The sequence below is a fragment of the Cervus elaphus genome, chromosome 27, assembly GCF_910594005.1.
Source record: "Cervus elaphus chromosome 27, mCerEla1.1, whole genome shotgun sequence".
NCBI lineage: Eukaryota > Metazoa > Chordata > Mammalia > Artiodactyla > Cervidae > Cervus > Cervus elaphus.
This window is the reverse complement of record NC_057841.1, coordinates 55,233,021-55,254,754: the sequence shown is the minus strand read 5'-3', so window position 1 is coordinate 55,254,754 and position 21,734 is coordinate 55,233,021. Positions and strand designations below refer to the sequence as shown.

The following is a 21,734-nucleotide window of genomic DNA, read 5'->3' as shown; positions in this document are numbered from 1 at the left end:
ATGTTTAACATGTATTTTGGCCAAATGATGGAAATCCATATTAAAAGAATACCAGTTTATTTGTATAACTATGGAGATAGTGGAACAATACTGATAAAACAACTATTTTACATTTTATGTTAAGATATGAAAGTGAAAGTGTTGGTCACTCAGTCGTGTCCAACTCTGTGACCCCATGGGCTGAGCCCACCAGGCTCCTCTGTCCATGGGATTCTCCAGGCAACAATACTAGAGTGGGTGGCCATTCCCTTCTCCAGGGGATATTTTCAACCCAGGGATCGAACCCAGGTCTCCTGCATTGCAGGCAGATTCTTTACTATCTGAGCCACCAGGGAAGCCCTATGTTAAGACATGGTACTATGTAAAAAGTTTCAACAGAATTTAGAAACATATGTATGTGGGGCGGGGGGGGCAGGGAGTGGCTGTATGTGTGTAATTTTTCTCTCCAGATAAGTTTTACTGTGCATACGCATGTCTATCTGTCATTGAGACAGGTTCCTATTCCATTTTTACCTTTATCAGTTTTCCTAGCTCTTTAAAACATATCTTAACAATGGAAAGATCTCTTCTTTAAGCTTTTGCAAAGATCTGCCACAGTATTAATCTCTCAAATGCCTCAACTTTACTAGACTTGGAAACTTTGTAATAAGAAGCACCATTATGAAGAGCACATGGTGAAATAGCGCAGCTTTCCTTCATGACTTCACTGTGAGTTGGCATCAGGACCGCATTGCCGGAAAGCCCGTGCACTGCCACGGGCTTCTCTCCCTCTGGTGCGCGGCATCAAGATGAACTGTCGGAGATGGTGTGGTATACTGAATAATGGACAAATCAGAGTCCCCTGACACAGGTTTGATGGCCATAAAATATGAATTTTGTGATTGCCCCTGCATTCAAACTCAGGGACTGACGGAGGGGATATTATTTCCAAATGCCAAGCTAACTAAAATTGTGCAGATTTGCAGAAGGTGCTCCTCTTATTAGTGTTTGAAGCAATTACTGAGAGAATGGGTCAGTGCAGATTTCCTCCAGCACTGACAAAGCCTTTCCTTGCTACTGCATTTTAGCTATTCAAATTCAAATCAGGCTTCTCATCACAAATGCTCCATTTCTGAGACATTGCAAATATGTAGCAATCCAATCAGGTTGCCTTTCCACTGAGAAGGTCACTGTACTTCAGTGCAAATAATATCATGTTAAATCAACAGGTAGAATCAACTTGCCTTCTGCTTTATGACAACTGTTTAACTTCCTGGCACCCTACATATGACATAGATTCATTTTATTTCCCTCTGCTAATGATATAATCTCTTATTGCATTATGGAAAATTGGATATAAAATGAGTATGAAAACTTTATACATGTTAACTCTCTCTGAATAAACAAATTTTCAATGAATTCAGAAACATCACATTAGAATTATTATGTTCAATAAAATGAGGTAAAACACAGTAAAATAACTTGAACTGAGAGGGACCAGGATGATACGTGGAGAGGAGTTTGATTGCTCCAAGTTACTGGCTTGACTGAAAATTCTTTTTTAAAAAATCTTGTTGTCATGAAAGCCACCAAGTTTTACCTATAAATACTACTGGGATAAAAGATAATGTGACGATATAATTCAAAGTTAAAGAAAAGTCAACAGTAACTTTCTAGTGAGAAAAAAAAATGTGCTGACTCTTTTTGTAAGAATTGTTAAGATTAGAAGTCTCCATTGACAGAGGAAAAAGAAAAAAAAAAGTTCCAGTGCACTGTTTGTATTCTTATGACATATAGGCTGGGTACCCACCATATCACCCACTACTCGGTATCTGTTTAGATAAAATTTCCCAACTCAAAGTCCAGACCAAAAAAAAATGCATGTATGTGTACAGAAGGGTAGGTGAGTAGACTGATAAAAGATAGATAGAAAAAGAGTTATGGATAATAACATGATAAGTTATGTAATAAATTGAAATCAAATTCCAAAGAGCAATTTTCCAAAAGAGAAAGTAATTAAATAGAAATAATTTCTTTTCCTTAAGAGAAGAAAATTCACAGCTACTTACCTAACCTCTCGATGGAATAGTAGCGCTGCTTACTGTCCACACGTACTGTCTCAGCATAAGGGCTCCCAACACCATATCCGATGATGTAACCTCGCACCACAATGTTTGGGTTCAAGGGAGGGGTCCAACTCATGATGATGCAGTTGGTCTGGGGCCTCACATGAAGAGAGCTTGGCTGGTCAGGAACTTGAGACTCTAGAATTCAAAAGGCGGACCATCAGCATCTTTCATATTAGGACACACAGCATGGTAAAACGCACCCCTTAAACAAGGCTTAATATCATGATCCACAGACCCTCAAATGGTGCATCACTTAATGCCCAAGTTCCTCCTGGTGTCAGCCTCTGATGTGATTTCCACGTTTAATTTGACTTTCATAGAATTTAAGCACAAGAGGATACCGAATTCCCTCCAGAGGCACTGCAACATCACACATCTTTATTCTAACAGATTTTTTTTTTTTAAGCTTCTTTTTTTCTCATATATTTCTCCTAAGTCATGTCTGACTGTTTGCAACGTCACAGTCTGCAGCACAACAGGCTCCTTGTCCTTTACTATCTCCCAGAGTTAAATCAAACTCATGTCCATTGAGTCGGTGATGCTCTCTAACCATCTCAGCCTCTGCCTCCCCCTTCTCTTGCCTTCAAGTCTTTCACAGCATCCGGGTCTTTTCAAATGTGTTGGGTCTTCGCATCAGGTAGCCAAAGTATAGGAGCTTCAGCTTCAGCAACAGTCCTTCCAATGAATATTCAGGGTTGATTTCCTTTAGAACTGACTGGTTTGATCTCCTTGCAGTCCAAGGGTCTCATGAGTCTTCTCCAGCACCACAATTTGCAAGCATCAAATCTTCAGTGCTAAGCCTTCTTTATGGTCCAACTCTCACATCTATACATGACTACTGAAAAAAACCATAGTTTTGACTATACAGATCTTTGTTGGTAAAGTGATGTCTCTGCTTTTGAATATGCTGTCTAGGTTAGTCATAGCTTTCCTTCCAGGGAGCAAGCATGTTTTAGTTTCATGTCTAAAATTAATTTCACTGGAGGAGGAATTGGCTAACCACTGCAGTATTCTTGCTGTGAGAACCCATGAACAGGATGATAAGGCAAAATATTTCTCGTTAGGTATCATTAATAAGGGGTAAAATCAAGGCAGATGCAAGAATAATAGAAAGGGAAATGAAATGTCAAAAACTGTCTTGCCCAAAGATTACTCTGATTTAACTAGAGATGAAAATAAATGTAGCAGTCCTTTCCTGAGAAATTGTCAGGATAAACAATTTAGAGCCATGATTTGCTCAGCATGAGTGGGATTGTACTTGACCCATGGTTTATTGCATCTGTGCAAAGTGTATTTATTACTAAAGAAATGAGACAGTGGTTTGGAGTAAAGCCACACAGACTCTGGAGTGTGCACGTCTGGTTTAATACTAGGCTCTGCCACTTACTAGCTGTGTGTCCTTCTCAAATTATCTTCTCTGAGTTTACCTATGAATTAAACTGGCATTACAAATACTGGTTGAATCAAAGCTTGAGCTCTGGAAGTAATCAAGAAAAGCATTCAGATTTGTATCAGATATTCATGAGATATGAAATCTTAAAACCTGATTTATCCTCTCTATGTCAAAGTTTCCTCATGTGCAGAATGAAGGTAAAGATAGTAAGGGTCTCACATGGCGGGAAGAAGATTTAATGAAATAAAGTACCGAAACACTCCAGCCTTGAATAGAATCAACTGATGTTAGCTACTATAGAGAAAATGCACTTGCTATCCTGATATAAATTTTTTTAAAGAGACTGTGTGTTGCAAATGAAGAAATTGACATTCTGATTTTTATATCACCATGCTTCCTATGATCTTATCTCTAAAGAAATTAGGTATTTTCTGGACACTGATCATAATTCTAATAAGTACTACTAAATTGCCTCCTAGGTTTGAGGTATAAAGGTTAGGTACTCATGACAATCAGATTACAGCAGAGTAAATATGGCAGACATCAAGTCTGTACTCTCGGCATTTATATTAGTAGTTTAATGGAAAAGACAAACAAGAGAAAAGGCAGTTACAATATACTGTGATACATATTTTGATAAGTTTAATACAGGCACCTGTAGCCTAGTCTTTGAAAATCAAAGATGTACTCTAGGAAAAAATTTAAGAAAGAATATTCCCCATCTAAACTTTAATAGTTCATTAAGTGCTTTGCACAGTTCTTGGCAATTGATAAATACTCAAAAATCTTAGTGATTTGAACTTATTCAAACTGTGTTTATTATTTCTTTCACAAGTGAAAAGCTCCGAAGGGAACACATGTTAAATATGTAAGAGAATTTAATGATTAACAGTAATATTACAGTTCATCTTTCTCCTTGGTGTAAGGCAAAAGGTAATGCAATCCCCACCACAAATTTTATCCATTTTCAACAAAATCTTCTACTGGATTAAGTGACATATGGAAGCATGTCTTTCATTGAAGTTTTTAAAGTAGATATCATATTAAAGCTTTTCAAAAGATGATACATTCTAAAGATGCTACATCAACTCTGTCTTCTAAGGAAATGGATATCTTCTTCTTTGATGATACTCATTTGTGAACAAAAGGGATAAGCTACTATTGGTCTGCCCAGAAGTTGCCAAAGATATAATAAGCAAAGGTGTAAAAAAAAATCATCTCAAATTGTGTATATAAACCTTAACAACAGAACAGAATGCTTGAGAAGAACTTCTCACTGTAAACTCTAAGTAAAAGCAATAAAAGAGATGAAGGGGATGGATTAATACTTTTCAACCCAGTTGCCATGGAGGCTCTCCAGTGTCCCTGCAGTGTAATGAGTTCTCCAATGAATTCTGTTTGGCATATCTGAAGCTTTTGCAATAATTTTTGAAACAACAAGATAACCTGTTTAATCTCATTTGATGTTCATTTATGACATTTTCAAAATAATATGAAACCCTAATGATTTGAGTGACAACAGTCAACATTTTTCAAAATAGAAAAAAGTATTTTCAGAATAAATATTTATCTGTTTTTCTGCAAGCCATAGAGTATGTCCCCTGAAAGTTAGTTAAATTAATACCCACAGAATTACGTCTGTCAAAGCTTTAAGGATACCCTGGAAATGAATGCACAAACTGACTCTTGAAGAAGAGTGGCTGTCAGTACATGACTTATCTTTATTCTTCAATTTATAAGAGGAGTTTCAGTCCTAGATCCAAACCTCTAAATACTTTTTGACATGATAAAAAAAAGTGTGTTGGTACATAAGCGTATATACTACCTCTCATCTAAACATTTAATGGACTCTTAGAACACAATTAATATCATTGGGCCAGAAGGAATGGTGTCTGTCAAGTATTAGACTTATGTCATTGAAAATGTATGACCTCATCATAAAGATAACTGTTTAGGAGATTGTTCATAATCTGGAATAACCCATTTGTGCCTACCTACTCACTGTGGCCACCTCATGCGAAGAGTTGACTCATTGGAAAAGTCCCTGATGCTGGGAGGGATTGGGGGCAGGAGGAGAAGGGGACAACAGAGGATGAGATGGCTGGATGGCATCACCGACTCGATGGGCATGAGTTTGAGTAAGCTCCGGGAGCTGGTGGTGGACAGGAAGGCCTGGCGTGCTGTGATTCATGGGGTCGCAAAAAGTCAGACACGACTGAGTGACTGAACTGAACTGAACTGAACTCACTTCTCAAAATAAAGACAGAAAAATTTCCTTTTATGTCACCTGCATGAATTTTGTCTTACACGGCTGAGCTTACAGATTATGAAAGTGGTTACTACTGGGATGAACTATAAAACATTGATTTAGAAAATCTGCTATGAAAGGTAAATGATGTGACTATTCTTTGTTTGAACACCAAAACTACAATTTGCTGTCTGAGAGTTCATGAAAGATTTTATAAATGCCTCGAGGATAAAGCCTGCATATTTAAAGCACAGAGAAGCAGTAAGTTAATTACTGAAATAATTTGAAACTGAAGAACATATTTTGCCTGAAACATCCAAATTAACAAGGCTGCAAATTTCTACCAGAGTCAAGATAACTAGGTTAACTGCCATTCCTGATTGACTATGGAATTATGAATTCTGCCTCATTTTTATTTATTTCTAAAGAATAATTATTATTCTCTGAGTGATGATACAGACTTTCACCAATGATTAAGGTTCACATACAGCCCACTGGGGAAATTTACCAGGCTAATCCCAGTGGCATTTCAAGAATTACTGTGCATTTTCAATGGGTTAGTCATAGTTTTAGCTACTGGGAATAGAGTTTTGGGGGAAATAAGGCCAAAAAATTTAAGGGTAAACAAAGAAACCAGGAGGTCTAGGAAAGTTAGGATATAGGATATAACTGAATTTTATATATGACACACCAAGGAAGGTATCCATGGAAGAATCTAAGGCGAATGATCTGAAAGAGCCAGTCAAGTAAACCTCAGGGTGGAAAGCTTTATAGACAGAAGGAATAACTATTACAAAACCCCCAGAATAAGAGTGAACTTAGTATCTGAAAAAATCAAAGGTCATTGTGCTTGACCATAAAAGTTAAATGAAGAAGATGAAGAAGCAGTCACCCAGTGAGAATATAAAATGGTGCAGCTGCTATGGAAAACAATATGGTAGTCCTTCAAAACATTAAAAGTAAAATTACCATATGATCTAGCAATTCTACTCCTGGGTATATTCTTGAAGGAACTGAAAGCAAGATTCAAAAAGATAACTATACACCTATGTTCAAAATGACCCAGTCTTGCCTGTGAGTGTCCAGGAGTCTCCAGCAGAGGCATGGGTCGGCGGTCGGCGCTGGCCTGCTGCAGGGTAGGGGCACTGAGTGTATGCATGCATGGGATCTTTTGAAGGAGGTCACCATTATCTTCCTTACCTCCACCATAGTTTGGCCCCAGGTAAATAGCAGGGAGGGAACACAGCCCCGCCCATCAACAGAAAATTAGATTAAAGAATTACTGAGCATGGCCCTGCCCATCAGAACAAGACCCAGTTTGGCCCTCAGTCTCTCCCATCAGGAAGCTTCCATAAGCCTCTTATCCTTCCCCATCAGAGGGAAGACAGACTAAAAACCACAATCACGGAAAACTAACCAATCTAATCACATGGACCACAGCCTTCTCTAACTCAATGAAACTACGAGTCATGTCATGTAGGGCTACCCAAGATGGACAGGTCGTGGTGGACAGTTCTGACAAAATGTGATCCACTAGAGACAGGAATGGCAAACCACTTCAGTATTCTTGCCTTGAGAACCTCATGAACAGTACGAAAAGGCAAAAAGATAGGACACTGAAAGATGAACTCCCCAGGTGAGTATGTACCCAATATGTTACTGGAGAAAAAACTCCAGAAAGAATGAAGAGACAGAGCCAAAGCAAAAACAACACCCAGTTGTAGATGTGACTGGTGATGGAAGCAAGGTCTGATGCTGTAAACAGCAATATTACATAGGAATCTGGAATGCTAGGTCATGAAAAAAGGTAAATTGGAAGTGGTCAAATAGGAGATGGCAAGAGGGAATGTCAACATTTTAGGACTAAGCAAACTAAAATGGACTGGAATGGGTGAATTCAACTCAGATGACCATTATATCTACTACTGTGGGCAGGAATCCCTTACAAGAAATGGAGTAGCCATCATAGACAACAAAAGAGTTTGAAATGCAGTACTTGGATGCAATCTCAAAAACGGCAGAATGATTTCTGTTCGTTTCCAAGGCAAACCATTCAATATCATGGTAATCTAAGTCTATGCCCCGACCAGTAATGCTGAAGAAGCTGAAATTGAATGGTTCTATGAAGACCTACAAGACATTTTAGAACACCCAAAAAAGATGTCCTTTTCATTATAGGGGACTGGAATGCAAAAGTAGAAAGTCAAGAAACACCTGGGGTAACAGGCAAATTTGGCCTTGGAGTACGGAATGAAGCAGGGCAAAGGCTAATAGAGTTTTGCCAAGAGAATGCACTGGTCAGAGCAAACACGCTCTTCCAACAACACAAGAGAAGACTCTACACATGGACATCACCAGATGGTCAAAACCGAAATCAGATTGATTATATTCTTTGCAGCTAAAGATGGAGACGCTCTTTACAGTCAGCAAAAACAAGACCGGGAGCTGACTGTGGCTCAGATCATGAATTCCTTATTGCCAAATTCAGACTTAAATTGAAGAAAGTAGGGAAAACCACTAGGCCCATTCAGTTATAACCTAAATCAAATCCCTTATGACTATACAGTGGAAGTGAGAGAAAGATTTCAGGGACTAGATGTGATGGACGGAGTGCCTGAGGAGCTATGGATGGAGGTTCGTGACACTGTACAGGAGGTAGTGATCAAGACTATCCTCCAAAAAAAGAAATGCAAAAAGGCAAAATGGTTGTCTGAGGAGGCCTTACAAATAGCTGTGAAAAGGAGAGAAACCAAAAGCAAAGGAGAAAAGGAAAGATATACCCATTTGAATGCAGAGTTCCATGGAATAGCAAGGAGAGATAAGAAAACATTCCTCAATGATCAATGCAAAGAAATAGAGGAAAACAACAGAATGGGAAAGACCAGAGATCTCTTCAAGAAATATAGAGATACCAAGGGAACATTTCATGCAAAGATGGGCTCAATAAAGGACAGAAATGGTATGGATCTAACAGAAGCAGAAGATATTAAGAAGAGGTGGCAAGAATACACAGAAGAACTGTACAAAAAAGATCTTCATGACCCAGATAATCATGATGGTGTGATCACTCACCTAGAGCCAGACATCCTGGAATGAAACTCAAGTGGGCCTTAGGAAGTATCACTACGAACAAAGCTAGTAGAGGTGATGGAATTCCAGTTGAGCTCTTTCAAACCCTAAAAGGTGATGCTGTGAAAATGCTGCACTCAATATGCCAGCAAATTCGGAAAACTCAGCAGTGGCCACAGGACTGGAAAAGGTCAGTTTTCATTCCAATCCCTAAGAAAGGCAATGCCAAAGAATGCTCAAACTACTGCATAATAGCACTTGTCTCACATCCTAGTAAAGTAATGCTCAAAATTCTCCAAGCCAGGCTTCAACAATACGTGAACCATGAACTTCTGGATGTTCAAACTGGTTTTAGAAAAGGCAGAGGAGCCAGAGATCAAATTGCCCACATCTGCTGGATCACTGAAAAAGCAAGAGAGTTCCAGAAAAACATCTATTTCTGCTTTATTGACTACGCCAAAACCTTTGACTGTGTGGATCACAATAAACTGTGGAAAATTCTGAAAGAGATGGGAATACCAGACCACCTGACCTGCCTCTTGAGAAACCTGTATGCAGGTCAGGAAGCAACAGTTAGAACTGGACATGGAACAACAGACTGGTTCCAAATAGGAAAAGGAGTACATCAAGGCTGTATATTGTCACCATGCTTATTTAACTTAAATGCAGAGTACGTCATGAGAATTGCTGGGCTGGATAAAGCACAAGCTGGAGTCAAGATTGCTGGGAGAAATATCAATAACCTCAGATATGCAGATAACACCACCCTTATGGCAGAAAGCAAAGAAGAACTAAAGAGCCTCTTGATGAAAGTGAAAGAGGAGAGTGAAAAGATTGACTTAAAGCTCAACATTCAGAAAACTAAGATCATGGCATCTGGTCCCATCACTTCATGGGAAATAGATGGGGAAACAGTGGAAACAGTGTCAGACTTTATTTTGGGGGGCTCTAAAATCACTGCAGATGGTGACTGCAGCCATGAAATTTAAAGATACTTACTCCTTGGAAGGAAAGTTTTGACCAACCTAAGCAGAGACATTACTTTGCCAACAAAGGTCCATCTAGTCAAGGCTATGGTTTTTCCAGTGGTCATGTATGGATGTGAGAGTTGGACTATAAAGAAAGCTGAGCGCGAAGGAATTGATGCTTTTGAACTGTGGTGTTGAAGACTCTTGAGAGTCCCTTGGACTGCAAGGAGATCCAACCAGTCAATCCTAAAGGAAATCAGTCCTGAATATTCATTGGAAGGACTGATGTTGAAGCTGAAACTCCAATACTTAGGCCACCTGATGCGAAGAGCTGACTCCTTTGAAAAGACCCTTATTCTAGGAAAGACTGAATGCGGGAGTAAAAGGGGATGACAGAGAATGAGATGGTTGGATGGCATCACTGACTCAATGGACATGAGTTTTAGCAAATTCCAGAAGATGGTGAAGGACAGGGAAGTCTGGTATGCTGCAGTCCACGGGGTTGCAAATAGTCAGACACGACTGAGCAACTGAACTGAACTGAACTGATGTTCATAATTTGGTTGTTGAAGATACTCAAAAAATAGAAACAACTCAAGTGTCCATTTTCATAAATGTATAAACTGTACTCTCTACATAGAATGGAATAATTTTCATTTTCAAAGGAAAGGAAATTCTGACACATGCTACAAGAACCTGTTTTGACATTACCCTAAGTGACTGACATTATCAGTCGTTCACAAAAGAACAAAAATCATATGATTCCATTTATATGAGATTCTTAAGGTAGTCAAGTTGGTAAAAGACAAAGTAGAATGGTGATTGCATGGAGCTGGAGAGGAGGGAAGATTAATGAGTTACTGCTTTTCAAGATTAAAAGAAGTTTGGAAGAGGGTGACAGTAATGGTTATACAACAGTATGTCTATACGTAATGCCACTGAACTATACACTTAAAAATGGCAAATGATATGTAATGTGTATTTCAAAAACCATTTTTTTAATTAAAAAAAATTAGCAGACCATAAAAATATGTTTATACTTATCCCTTTCTAGGTGGTGTTAGTGGTAAAGAACTTGCCTGCCAATGGAGAAGATGTAAGAGATGAGGGTTGGATCCCTGGGTTGGGAATATCCTCTGGAGAAGGACATGGCAACCCGCTCCAGTATTCTTGCTTGAAGAACCCCATGGACAGAGGAGCCTAGGGGCCTACAGTCCATAGAGTCACAAAATCAGACACGATTGGACTGTATCTGGACATTTGAGAGGCAGAGTCAACGGAACTGTGTAACTGGTGTGGGAAAGAAGAGGTTCCACGATAACTCACAGATCTTTCGCTTGGGCAACTGGTGAATGATTAAATGAACTGAGGAAAAACAGACAAACTCTTTGGTCATGTTAAATGCAAGATGCCTATTAGTCACACGCATAGACACCAGGCAAATAGGGTATATAAGTCTGGGGTTTTGGAGAAAGACCGTGGAGAAATGTATATTGAGAGATGAGATAAGCCACCAGCAAGTAGAGGGTATTTAAAATAAACCTGCATGAAGACAGTGTGAACATGTGTGTAAACAAATAAAATACAAATAAGACGATGTCAAGCAAGTATCATTAAGTCTTCCCGCACCACACTGGAAGGCCAGGTTCTTTACAATGGCCTAAAAGGTCATGTGTGACCCACCCCTTTGCGCCCTTAGTTCTCTGCTCTCATCTCTTACCGCTTTCCCCCTTGCTCAACCTCCCCCCAGCCATCTCCTCCGCGCCGGACACTGACTTCTCCCCAAACGTGACAGACATACTCTGGCCGCAAGGCATTGCACTTTCTGTACCTCTGGAAAGCTCTCCCTCAGATATGCCTTCCTCCCTGACCTTCTTCAGGTTTTGTTATCTAATTTCCAACTTCAGACTCCTTTGGCTACCATATTTTAAAATTGCAATCTTTACCTAAACTCTTCATCTCCTAATAATCTCATTTTTTTTTCCCCCATAGGGTTTATGGTCACTTACTGTGCTACCTATTTCATTATTCTTTGTCTCATCTCTCTCCATAAATTCTCTCTAACTCCAATAATTAGAATAGTTCCTGGCACAGAGTGCTCAAAAATATAGAAACAAAGTCTACATTTCCTATAAGGTTCAATACAATTATCATTATGTACAACTTATTACATATAAAATTACCACAATTTTATATAACACTCTCTATAAGAAAATTTTTAAGAAAAACATTTTTAAAATTTTGATGTTGAAACAACACGAAAGTACAGTTATTAATGTCATTTTGTCTTGGTCACCAGCAAGATTTGTCTCCTCTGGCTCCTGAGAATGAAAATGATTGCTGCTATGTACCGTGTACTCTGGACGTGGCATGCCAAGCAGTTGGGACTTTGACATATCTGTTCTCTATTTAGTATGCTGCATATTATGGGTCATTTTGTTAGAGTTTCGCTCCAGCCCTTAATAGCCTATATATACATATATATATATATATATATTTTTTTTAAACAGAGAATTAGAGAAAGGCAACAACATACCCACACCCTGTCTTCCCAGACGGCTCTGACACATACTAACATTTCATTTCTATTGGCAGTGCTTGTTCTCAGCAATGGATATCATCTTCCTTGTCACTAACTTCTACAAACCGTAAATGTTGCTTGTTTATTGCAGTGGGCAATCACCTCTAATCATGTTTTAACTCTACCATAGGGAATCAAAGGATATATAATAGGATGTTTAGAGCAAAAGTCTGATAATCTTTGGATGGTAAGGCCTGTGTTGGTTTGTGGTATATATTTTCCACCTGCAATACTACATATTTACTGCTTCTATAATGAAAGTATATTCAAATGTTACAGTGGCTTTCTAAATTTGTCCATAAAGATCCATCAAGGTTTGCTTAAATAGTATAAATGTATGTTATATAAAAGCCATATCTTTATAACTATATGTATTTCTTTAATAATTTGCATATTTTTATTAAGTTAATCTTTTTATCATTGAGTAGTAACCCTCTGTCCCAAAAGATATATTTGGCTTTTAGAAAACTACCAAAGATTAATCTTATTATTAATCTTATTAGTTAATATTAGTTAATAAGATTAACTAATAAGATTAATACTTTTATAGATTAATAATAATCTTATAAAATTAATCTTATTAAGATTAATCTTAATATTTATTTTCTGTTAGAATGACTAGCATTTTTACTCTATCCCTTTACTTCTAATTCTTCCACATCTTAATATTTTATATTTGCTGATTATAAATATCATAGATCTTGATGTTTTAAAAATCTCAGTTAATAATCTATCCTTTAACTGGTAAGCTTAATCCATTTATGTTTATTGTTATTACTATCTAAGAATTTATGTCATTTTATTATACACTTTTAATTTCCTATTTATTTGTAACAAATAATTAGTTCTCTTCATGATTTTGTTTGAATAGGCTAAAGCACTCTCCCCCACCATTATTTTTCTTCCTCTACTGAATAAGAAGTTATACACTCTATATCCTTCTACTTGTAACATTTTCAATTTTGAAAGGATATGAAACTTGAAATGTAGAGTTAATTATATTTTTACTTTTCATAAGAACATTAAAAAAATTCTCTAAACTGTTTAATCTCCACGATCTCCTATTCTTTACCACCTCATTTTCATCAACTTTTTGTTAACTTTCCAAACTATTATAATTTTTGTTTTATAAAGTCATAATTTGTTCAGATATGCCCATATATTATGTTATTTTGCTAATCACTTTCTCTAATCATACTTCTAATGATTTTCTTTTAATCATTTTTTAAAAAGTACGGCCCTTCACAAAAAAGATAGTGGTGATAAATTCTTTTTTTTTTTTCATGTGAAGGGTGTTTATGGTTCTCCTTTCCTTGTATAATTATTCAGTTGGTTATACAATTTGGGGATGATGGAAATTTTTTGTCAGCACCTTGCAGATATTTCATTGCTTCTTGGTTTAATTGTTACTATTGGGAATTCTTCATCAATATAATTATACTTTCTAGATAAGTAATCTCTCTCTGGGGCACTTTAAGCTCTTCTTTTTGTCTTTATCTTTGTACTGTTCAATATATCAAAGCTAAAGCATTATTCCTGAGTCTGATAATCCATGTATTTCATCAATTCTGGAAAATTCTCAGTTCTTATCTCTTCAAAAATCATTTCTCCTCCATTCTTTATTTTCTTTGGGGATTATGACTGATGCATGCTAAATTTTCTTATTTCATGTTTCATGTCTTTATACTTTTCTCTCTTTTTATCTGTCACCATGTGTTAATTTTGTTTTCACCTATGTGTACTATATTATTTAACACATCCAGTGACATTTCATTTCAATGACTATATATTTTTCATGTTTAAAGTTTTTATTTTTTCTAATCATTTAAATAAATTATTTCTCAAATCTGGATTGGCCTTTTGAATTTTTTGGAAAGAACCTTGTTTACATGCTTTGATTGCTTAAGTGTTGTATATTTGAGATTTGAAGTTTCATGACTAGAATACTGGTAGTTATCAATATAAAATTATTTACCCACTTCACATACGTATGTATGAATATGTGTACGTGTTGTCACACCTCCTGTCATTCTGAACTTCCTGTTTCCTTCTAAGAACACTTTTAGAGACGGAAACGGCAACCCAGTTCAGTATTCTTGCCTGAAAAATCCCAGGGACAGAGGAGCCTGGCGGGCTACAGTCCATGGGGTGGCACAGTTGGACACGACTGAAGAGACTTAGCATGCATGCAAGAACACTTTTGACCACAAGGGATCCACCTAGAGAATTCAGGGACGTGGATATTTCCGGGGGTGGGGGATGCGTTATGCAGCCTACCACAACTCTTCCATGCATTCTCTTCTTCTTCCTTCTCTGTTTCTTTTCTACTTCTACTCTTTATTCAATTTCTTGCAATTAGTCAAAAACTTATTTTTCTCATTTCTCATTCTTCTGCCTGGAGATTTCCCACTTTTCACAGTCTATTTTTTTGAATGCATATGATAATTCTGATATGCAATGTTTCTTCTCTCTGGGTAATCTCATCATCTTAGATTTTATGATTATTCTTAAAATAAACTTTAATGTGATCTTCCTCAATGCCATGTGCCCAGGGAGTATCACCCCTATCATGCAGATTTCAAAAGACAGAAGTTCTTTTGTGGCTCATTTTGCAAATGAAGTGAATTTGCAATAATCCCACTTTACTATCAGGCTAATAGGGCTAATTATCTATTTCCTGGAGGCGGGAAATTAGAGCCTGTTCTTAGACTCAGAGTTTTTGTGTACATCACTGTTGCATTTTCAGGATTCTCTGCACTGGTAATTTTTGCTAGCCAAGCTCCTCCATTTTACGGTAAAGGTTAATTTATATCATTATTAATTTGTATAACAATTTCTACCTGCTCACTTTAATTTTATTTTAAAGCAGCACAAATGGATACCCACGCTCAGTTTCCTGGAGAATGCCTTGCTGAACTTTAACAAAAACTCCTTCATATCCTATGCAAGACATTTACATAAGAGCTTTGGGGAATTCTAATGATTTTGTTTTTTTAAGCTGAAATTTTGAGACACAAAATAAATATTTTAAAACTTCCCAGCTGTTAGTAATAGCAAACATGCTTTCAGGGAACCCTGAACAAACAGTGAGGTTTGGCTCTATAATTACTTTAACAAAACATCTTAATTAAAAGGGTAATCCATAAGGAACTGGAGTATTTCTCCAAATTACTGCTTTTTTTTTTAAATTTAAGCATATTATTTTAATAGCTAGATTATATTGAATAATCATTACACAGTTTACACACATTCTTAATTGTATGATATCAAAGTCATTTCTAAATTTGAATATCGTGAATAATGCCTCACTAAATATATTTTGCCCAGTGCTTCCCACCCCACCACCCTTCCATCACCCTCAGATAATTTCCTTATGTAAGAAAACAGGAAGCAGAATTTGCTTATGTCACTTAACATATATTACTATTGATCTTCACACTGCTTAAGCCAAACAGAGAAGGCAAGAGAAACTACAGAAGTCATAGAAAGATAGGGAATGGCTTTCACTGCTTTCAGCTATCTGTACGCACCACTGCTTCTGTTGAGCTGACTTGCAAGGCTTAAAGTTATCACCCTAATGAATAAATCACACTTTGGAGTTCACAAGGAGACTCGAAAGCAAGGAGAGACAGCTATCCAATAACATACACCTAGAAGGTCCAACACTGGGCCTCCCTCCCAGCACAGGTTTCTCTGGCTACAGCAAAGGATTCCTTTCATTTCAAGTGGTTTTCACAAAGATTGCTTGCTCCTTATCCAAAAGCTTAAAGGAAATCAAAGCCATTCTATATGGAAATCTGACTTCAGAAAGCTTAGCCTTGAAAACTCTGATAAAAATCATCTAAATCTCAATTTATAAATTAAACATTTACTTGAATAAGTGAAAATCTCAGATGAATATTTAAAGAAAACTCCCCTAGCCTAGATACATGTATACGTTTATCCTATAGACTCTATATAGATTCCATATTCTATGCTATTTCTATATTTTCAGACAGAGAGAAAGCCATTAGGCTGCATATTCTTTTGGGGCTACTAGCGACCACTTCTGAGCTTGTCCATTTATCCAAATGTTAATTCTTATCCAAGGTTACACTTTTTAATACTTGAATGATGCAGTCAAATGAAGAAAAACTGGAGGAAGGAAGAGGAATCAGATTCAGTTTCAGGGAGTAGCTCAGTGAAAAGAGATCATGGGTCAAGAAGTTGAGAAAGCCTTAGGATCAAATGTCTGGTCTTTTAGTGCAGCAAGTGAAAACACTGCTTTACAAAGCAAGTGAAACACATCTGCCCCGAACTTACAGTGAAATGCCCTGACTATTCGTTTCCACTCTGTTTTAAAGGCTAATGATCTCAAGGAGTGTAGAACAGGTGCACGCACACTCAGTCACTCCGTTGTGTCCAACTCTTTGCAACCTAATGGACTGTAGCTTACCACACTCCTCTGTCCTTGGAACTGTCCAGGCAAGCATACTGGAGTAGTTTGCTATTTCCTTCTCCAAGGAATCTTCTCAGTCCAGGGATTGAACCCACATCTCCCCCATTGCAGGCGGATTCTTTACCACTGCTCCACCTGGGACACCCTAGTTATCTCAAACCATAAACTGTAACAGCATTATGTACAAGAAATATGGACTCCACTAGCTTTCTTCAATTAGTTTGTATTTACATTTTATCAGATTGATAATGTTCATGGCCAGTTCTTATGGTCCATGATAAATGTTTGAACAATTTTAATCCAAAGGTCTAAACAATTTTAACCCAATGAAGATGTGAAAGAATGAGTGAAGAGGCAATAGATGAAATGTGTTGAAATGTGTTACGGTAATTGGTTGGTAAAGGAGTATGAGTGAGGATGAATTCTGAAACAATAATGATAGACACGCTTTTACTTAAGCCATACTTTTTGAAGAATGTTTACTATTCTGTCCTACACACCCTTCCCTGTGATCCTAGCTGTCAGTCCACTTTCCCTGAGGTTTCTAGTTTAAGTACTATTTGTTCTTATGAAGCCTGCTCAATCACTGCAGCCATTGTTAATGCCTCAAGAGAGTTATTCCTGTTTTTCACATTTGTATTGCCCATTACATGGCACACCATAGGTACTGAATCAGTACTCAAATAAGGAGAAACAAAGGGAGAGATGCTGCATGCAGAAGAGAGATACTATTAAGCTAAAAACCTGGTAAAGTTCAAACATCCAAAGAAATAGCATTTATTCAGACTCTATGCATGAGCTCTGCATAGAGGTCCTTGATTAGCATAGACGTGTGAAACTGGCTTCCCTGGTGTTGCAGTGGTTAAGAGTTCACCCTTTCATTGCAGGGGACAACAGTGTGATCCTTAGCCCAGGAAGATCCCACATGCTGCAGGGCAACTAAGCCCACGTGATGCAACTACCGAAGCCTGTGTACTCTACAGCCTGCGGGGTTCAACAGGAGGGCCACTGCAAGGAGAAGCCTGCTCACCGTGACTAGAGAAAGCCCTCACAGAGCAATGAAGACCCAGTGCAGCCAAAAGTGATATTAAATAAAAATAAATTTTAAAAACTTTAAAAAAGAGAGAGAGAGATGCATGAGATGGAGTCTACTTAGATCAAAGGGATATGAAAAGAATGCAGTTAAGTGGGAGTTTTGTGCCATCCCAGGAGCTGCGATTTTACATTTGGTTCTTTTTACAATGTGAGTCATTCAGAGCAAGGAGTAGGAGCGTGTAAGTCAGTGGAGCATCCCACTCATCCCGGGTATTTCATGGGAACTTCAGCACCTCCACTTCATTTATTTTCACTCCTTCCAGTAAGAGACATAGTCCCTGAAGGTTGGGTAAATGATATGACCTCATTTCTTAGAATCTTTTGTCTTGAATCACTATTTTTATCATCACTGGGTCAGTTCTGCAGGATTCGTAGACACTTAGCTTTGATAAACTGGACTGCACATCAACTCACCCAACCTGGTCTTGAGTGTCAGCTCCACAGTTACCAGCAGAGTGAGATCAAGTGAGTTTAATTTTCTTAGCTTAAGTTACTCTTTAAAACTAACGATAATAATATATACTACAATTTGAGAGAAGAGAGGATAAAACACAGTATATAATGGTTAAAAGTAATTTTTCAAGTAAAATACAGAAATGAAGAATTCCTATAGCATATCCTAGCCATCCTTGTATTGTTTACATGAGACTGATCATGTTCTCATGACTTGGGCCCAACTCTCCTGACCTCCTCGTCATATTTCAGATACCAACAGGGCTCCGGTCTCTGGATGTCTATTCTTGCTATTCTTTCTGCACCAGGGGTGCTCGTCTGAACTCTTTGCATGGCTGTCTCCCTCACTGTCTCAAGATCTGTGCTCACGTTTTGCCTAATCTGTGAGATCTTCTCAAATCCCGATATCAAAGACTTCTCCCTTCATCATTTGTTATACCTTCTGCCATATTTCCTTTTTTTCACATCATTTGTCACTACCATTTCTACCTTGATAAAATTTATACTCTTTGAGAGTAGTGACATTGTTTATTGTTTTGCCCTTAGAACCTAAACTAATGCCTGGTATAGAAAAACTTTCAAGAAGAAATACATGTTGAATGAATGAACACATGATTTAAACTTCCCTAATCCATTTCTGAAGGGTATACATTCTGCAAAGTGTGACTTGATGTAGCTCCATGACTTCTTGATTTATCTAAGACAAGTTAAAGAATATTTATTTTCTAAGGCTCAAGTTACTTTATTTTAGGGTAGTCCTGAGTTGGCCCATGTATCAGTTCAGTCACTTAGTCATGTCTGACTCTTTGTGACCCCATGAACTGCAGCACTGTTAGGCCTCACTGTCCATCACCAACTCCTGGAGTTTGCTCAAACTCATGTCCATTGGGTTGGTGATGCCATCCAACCATCTCATCCTCTGTCGTCCCCTTCTCCTCCCGCCTTCAATCTTTCCCAGCATCAGGTTCTACTCCTAATACACTTTTTGGGTTTTAAACAGGGTATTCTCTTCAAAATGCAAAGATAATGGTCAGTATTTTTAAAAAATTCTTTCATGGCTTGCTTAGGATAAAGCAGGTTATAGCCTTAACGATATTCCTAGGATAAAGTTCAAATCCTTATTTTGGTCTTGCCAAATGTAGAATCTGCCTGTCTTGCAAAAGTAATTGAATGCCATCTCTGTGTTTCAGCCCTGATGGTCTCTATTTCAGACCCTAACAGCAGCACTATGACCTGTGCTGACTTCAAACTTGCATTTACTTTGCCTTCTACTTCTCCTCCTCAGTTTCCAATGTGTGCTTTGCAGTGATAATTCTTGTTGATGCTTCAGGTCTCAATTGTAAATACAAATTTCCTCTATATCTGCCTGTTTGCCTATCTATCTTTCTATCTAGCCATCCATCCTAGGTTGAACTATAGGATACTGCCAATATTCAGATTTGTACTATAACAGTGGTGATTCCCTATAACTTCATTTAGAATGCTTGTCTTTCTAAGCTACACAAGGAAAATAATCATATCTTTCTTATTTATTATTATATCCTCAGAGCTCAGTACAATGCCTGACGTTAGGAAAATTCTCTATAAATATTCTTTGAATTAATGTGCTATTATTAGCAGTGATTATCAGTATTGTGGAAATAGTATTTGTTGGTTGTTTTACTGCCAGCATAATCATGTTGTAAAACCAAGACTGTGACTACATTAAAACAATTGGATGGCAGTGAGTTATTTAGAAAGGGAAGAAAGGAAAGATCAAGGAGGAAGAAAACTGAAAGTCTGAGGAGGAGAAAGGGAGAACAGATTTGAGAAATGGTGATGGAGAGGAGAGAGGGAGAGAGAAAAATGAGAGGGAAAGAGAGAGACAGAGAATTGTCAGTTTCCAGTAACTTGAATATTTTCAGGTCTGTCAGTAAAGAAGTACATGAATTCCATTTTCAATTAGTTAGGTAGCCATCATATTTTCAATACACATGTGTTTATTCTTTCAGCCACTTTTTTCTTGGTCCCAGGTTGGATCACCTAGTTTTAAGTCTACTGATTTTAACTTCCTTCTTTTTCAAGTATCGTTCATTTTTTATAAATTTCTACTTCATGTATCTGTAACTGTAATTCTCTAGAGTGTATTTCTGTTTTATTATTTATATTTTTGTTTATTCTATTATTCATTTTTCCATTGCTTCCATTACCCCTTTCTCTTGAATTTTATTTTTGTATTTAGTCATGATGTTTTTTATCTCAAGAAGTACTTCTCATCTGACAATTTTGAAGATTTTGTTATATTGAACACATTGATATGTAATTTTATATGAACCTCAATATCTCATCCACAAGTATTTCAGATAACTATCAATTAAGAAAATAGGGCAGACTGTCCTTTATGTAAAAAAAGTGCCAAACATTAATGATCATATCATAAGCCAGTCAAAAATACATATTGCTATTTGCAGAAGCATCATAAAAGAGCCAGAGAAGTTATGTAAAATAATTACATTTTATGATTATTATCAGAAATTGCAGGCATTCCTCTGAAAAACATGGTTAAGATCAATTACTTCAAATAAAACAAATAGAAAAAAAAGGTCATTTCAAATTTTTTGAAAAAAAGTGATTTGTTATGAAGACTATAATTAATTTATATTTATATGGCATGCTGAAGACTCTATATTCATTCAGGGTTTTTTGATTTGTTTTGTTTTGCATCTAAAGATACAGGAAGAAGAAACATCCCTAATGTGGAAGTTCATCCATTTTTTAAAGGTATTCTTTGAAGCTGAAGTAACAAAGAAGACAGAAAGCAGAGTGACAGTGATGGGGAAAAGTCTTACCATCCAGATCATTCTCCGGAGTCTCTGCTGTGAACCAGTTGGAAGGCGGGCCAGTGCCGTTGACTGTCATGGCTGACACCTGAAAACTGTATTGACTTCCTTTCTCCAGTCCTGTAAAAGAATTTTCCATAGAAGGAGAAAAAAAAAAAAGTTACTGAATAACAAGTACTTTTAGTGGGTTTTAAAAGTTTTAGCAAAATTTCAACAATACTAAGCACGCTTTACATTTTCTGCGATTGTTGTGGTAATTACTGTTATTTTGGCCAAAAGGGTTGGAAGATTACAGCCAGAAATCAAATTATTTTTCATATATTCTCATTTACTTTTCCCAGTTTACAAAAATGTATCCTTGAAAACAGCCTCAGGGCAGATGCAGAATATAAAATATGAACGATGAAGAAATAATCAAAAACAGCAAGGATCATTTTTCCTCACAGTCCAGAAGAGGCCTGCCTATAAATCAAGAACAGTCAATCTAAAAATTTATGCTCCATCATTCATTCAAGGTCAGTGATTCCTTTGGGCAAAGAAAGAAAACTCCAAAGCCACTGTA

At 37.2% G+C, this 21,734-nt stretch overlaps 1 protein-coding gene across 6 annotated transcripts in view; it reads right to left on the bottom strand.

The window, feature by feature from the left end:
* Nucleotides 1-21,734, bottom strand: part of DCC (DCC netrin 1 receptor) — a 1,228,196-nt gene that overhangs the window by 203,678 nt on the left and 1,002,784 nt on the right. For all 6 annotated transcript variants that reach the window (XM_043889644.1, XM_043889645.1, XM_043889647.1 and 3 more), the window contains 2 exons: nt 21,182-21,292; nt 2,049-2,243 (listed from right to left, as the gene is read on the bottom strand). In XM_043889644.1, the coding sequence (XP_043745579.1) occupies nt 2,049-2,243; nt 21,182-21,292 (306 nt within the window). The remainder of the gene's footprint in view (nt 1-2,048; nt 2,244-21,181; nt 21,293-21,734) is intronic.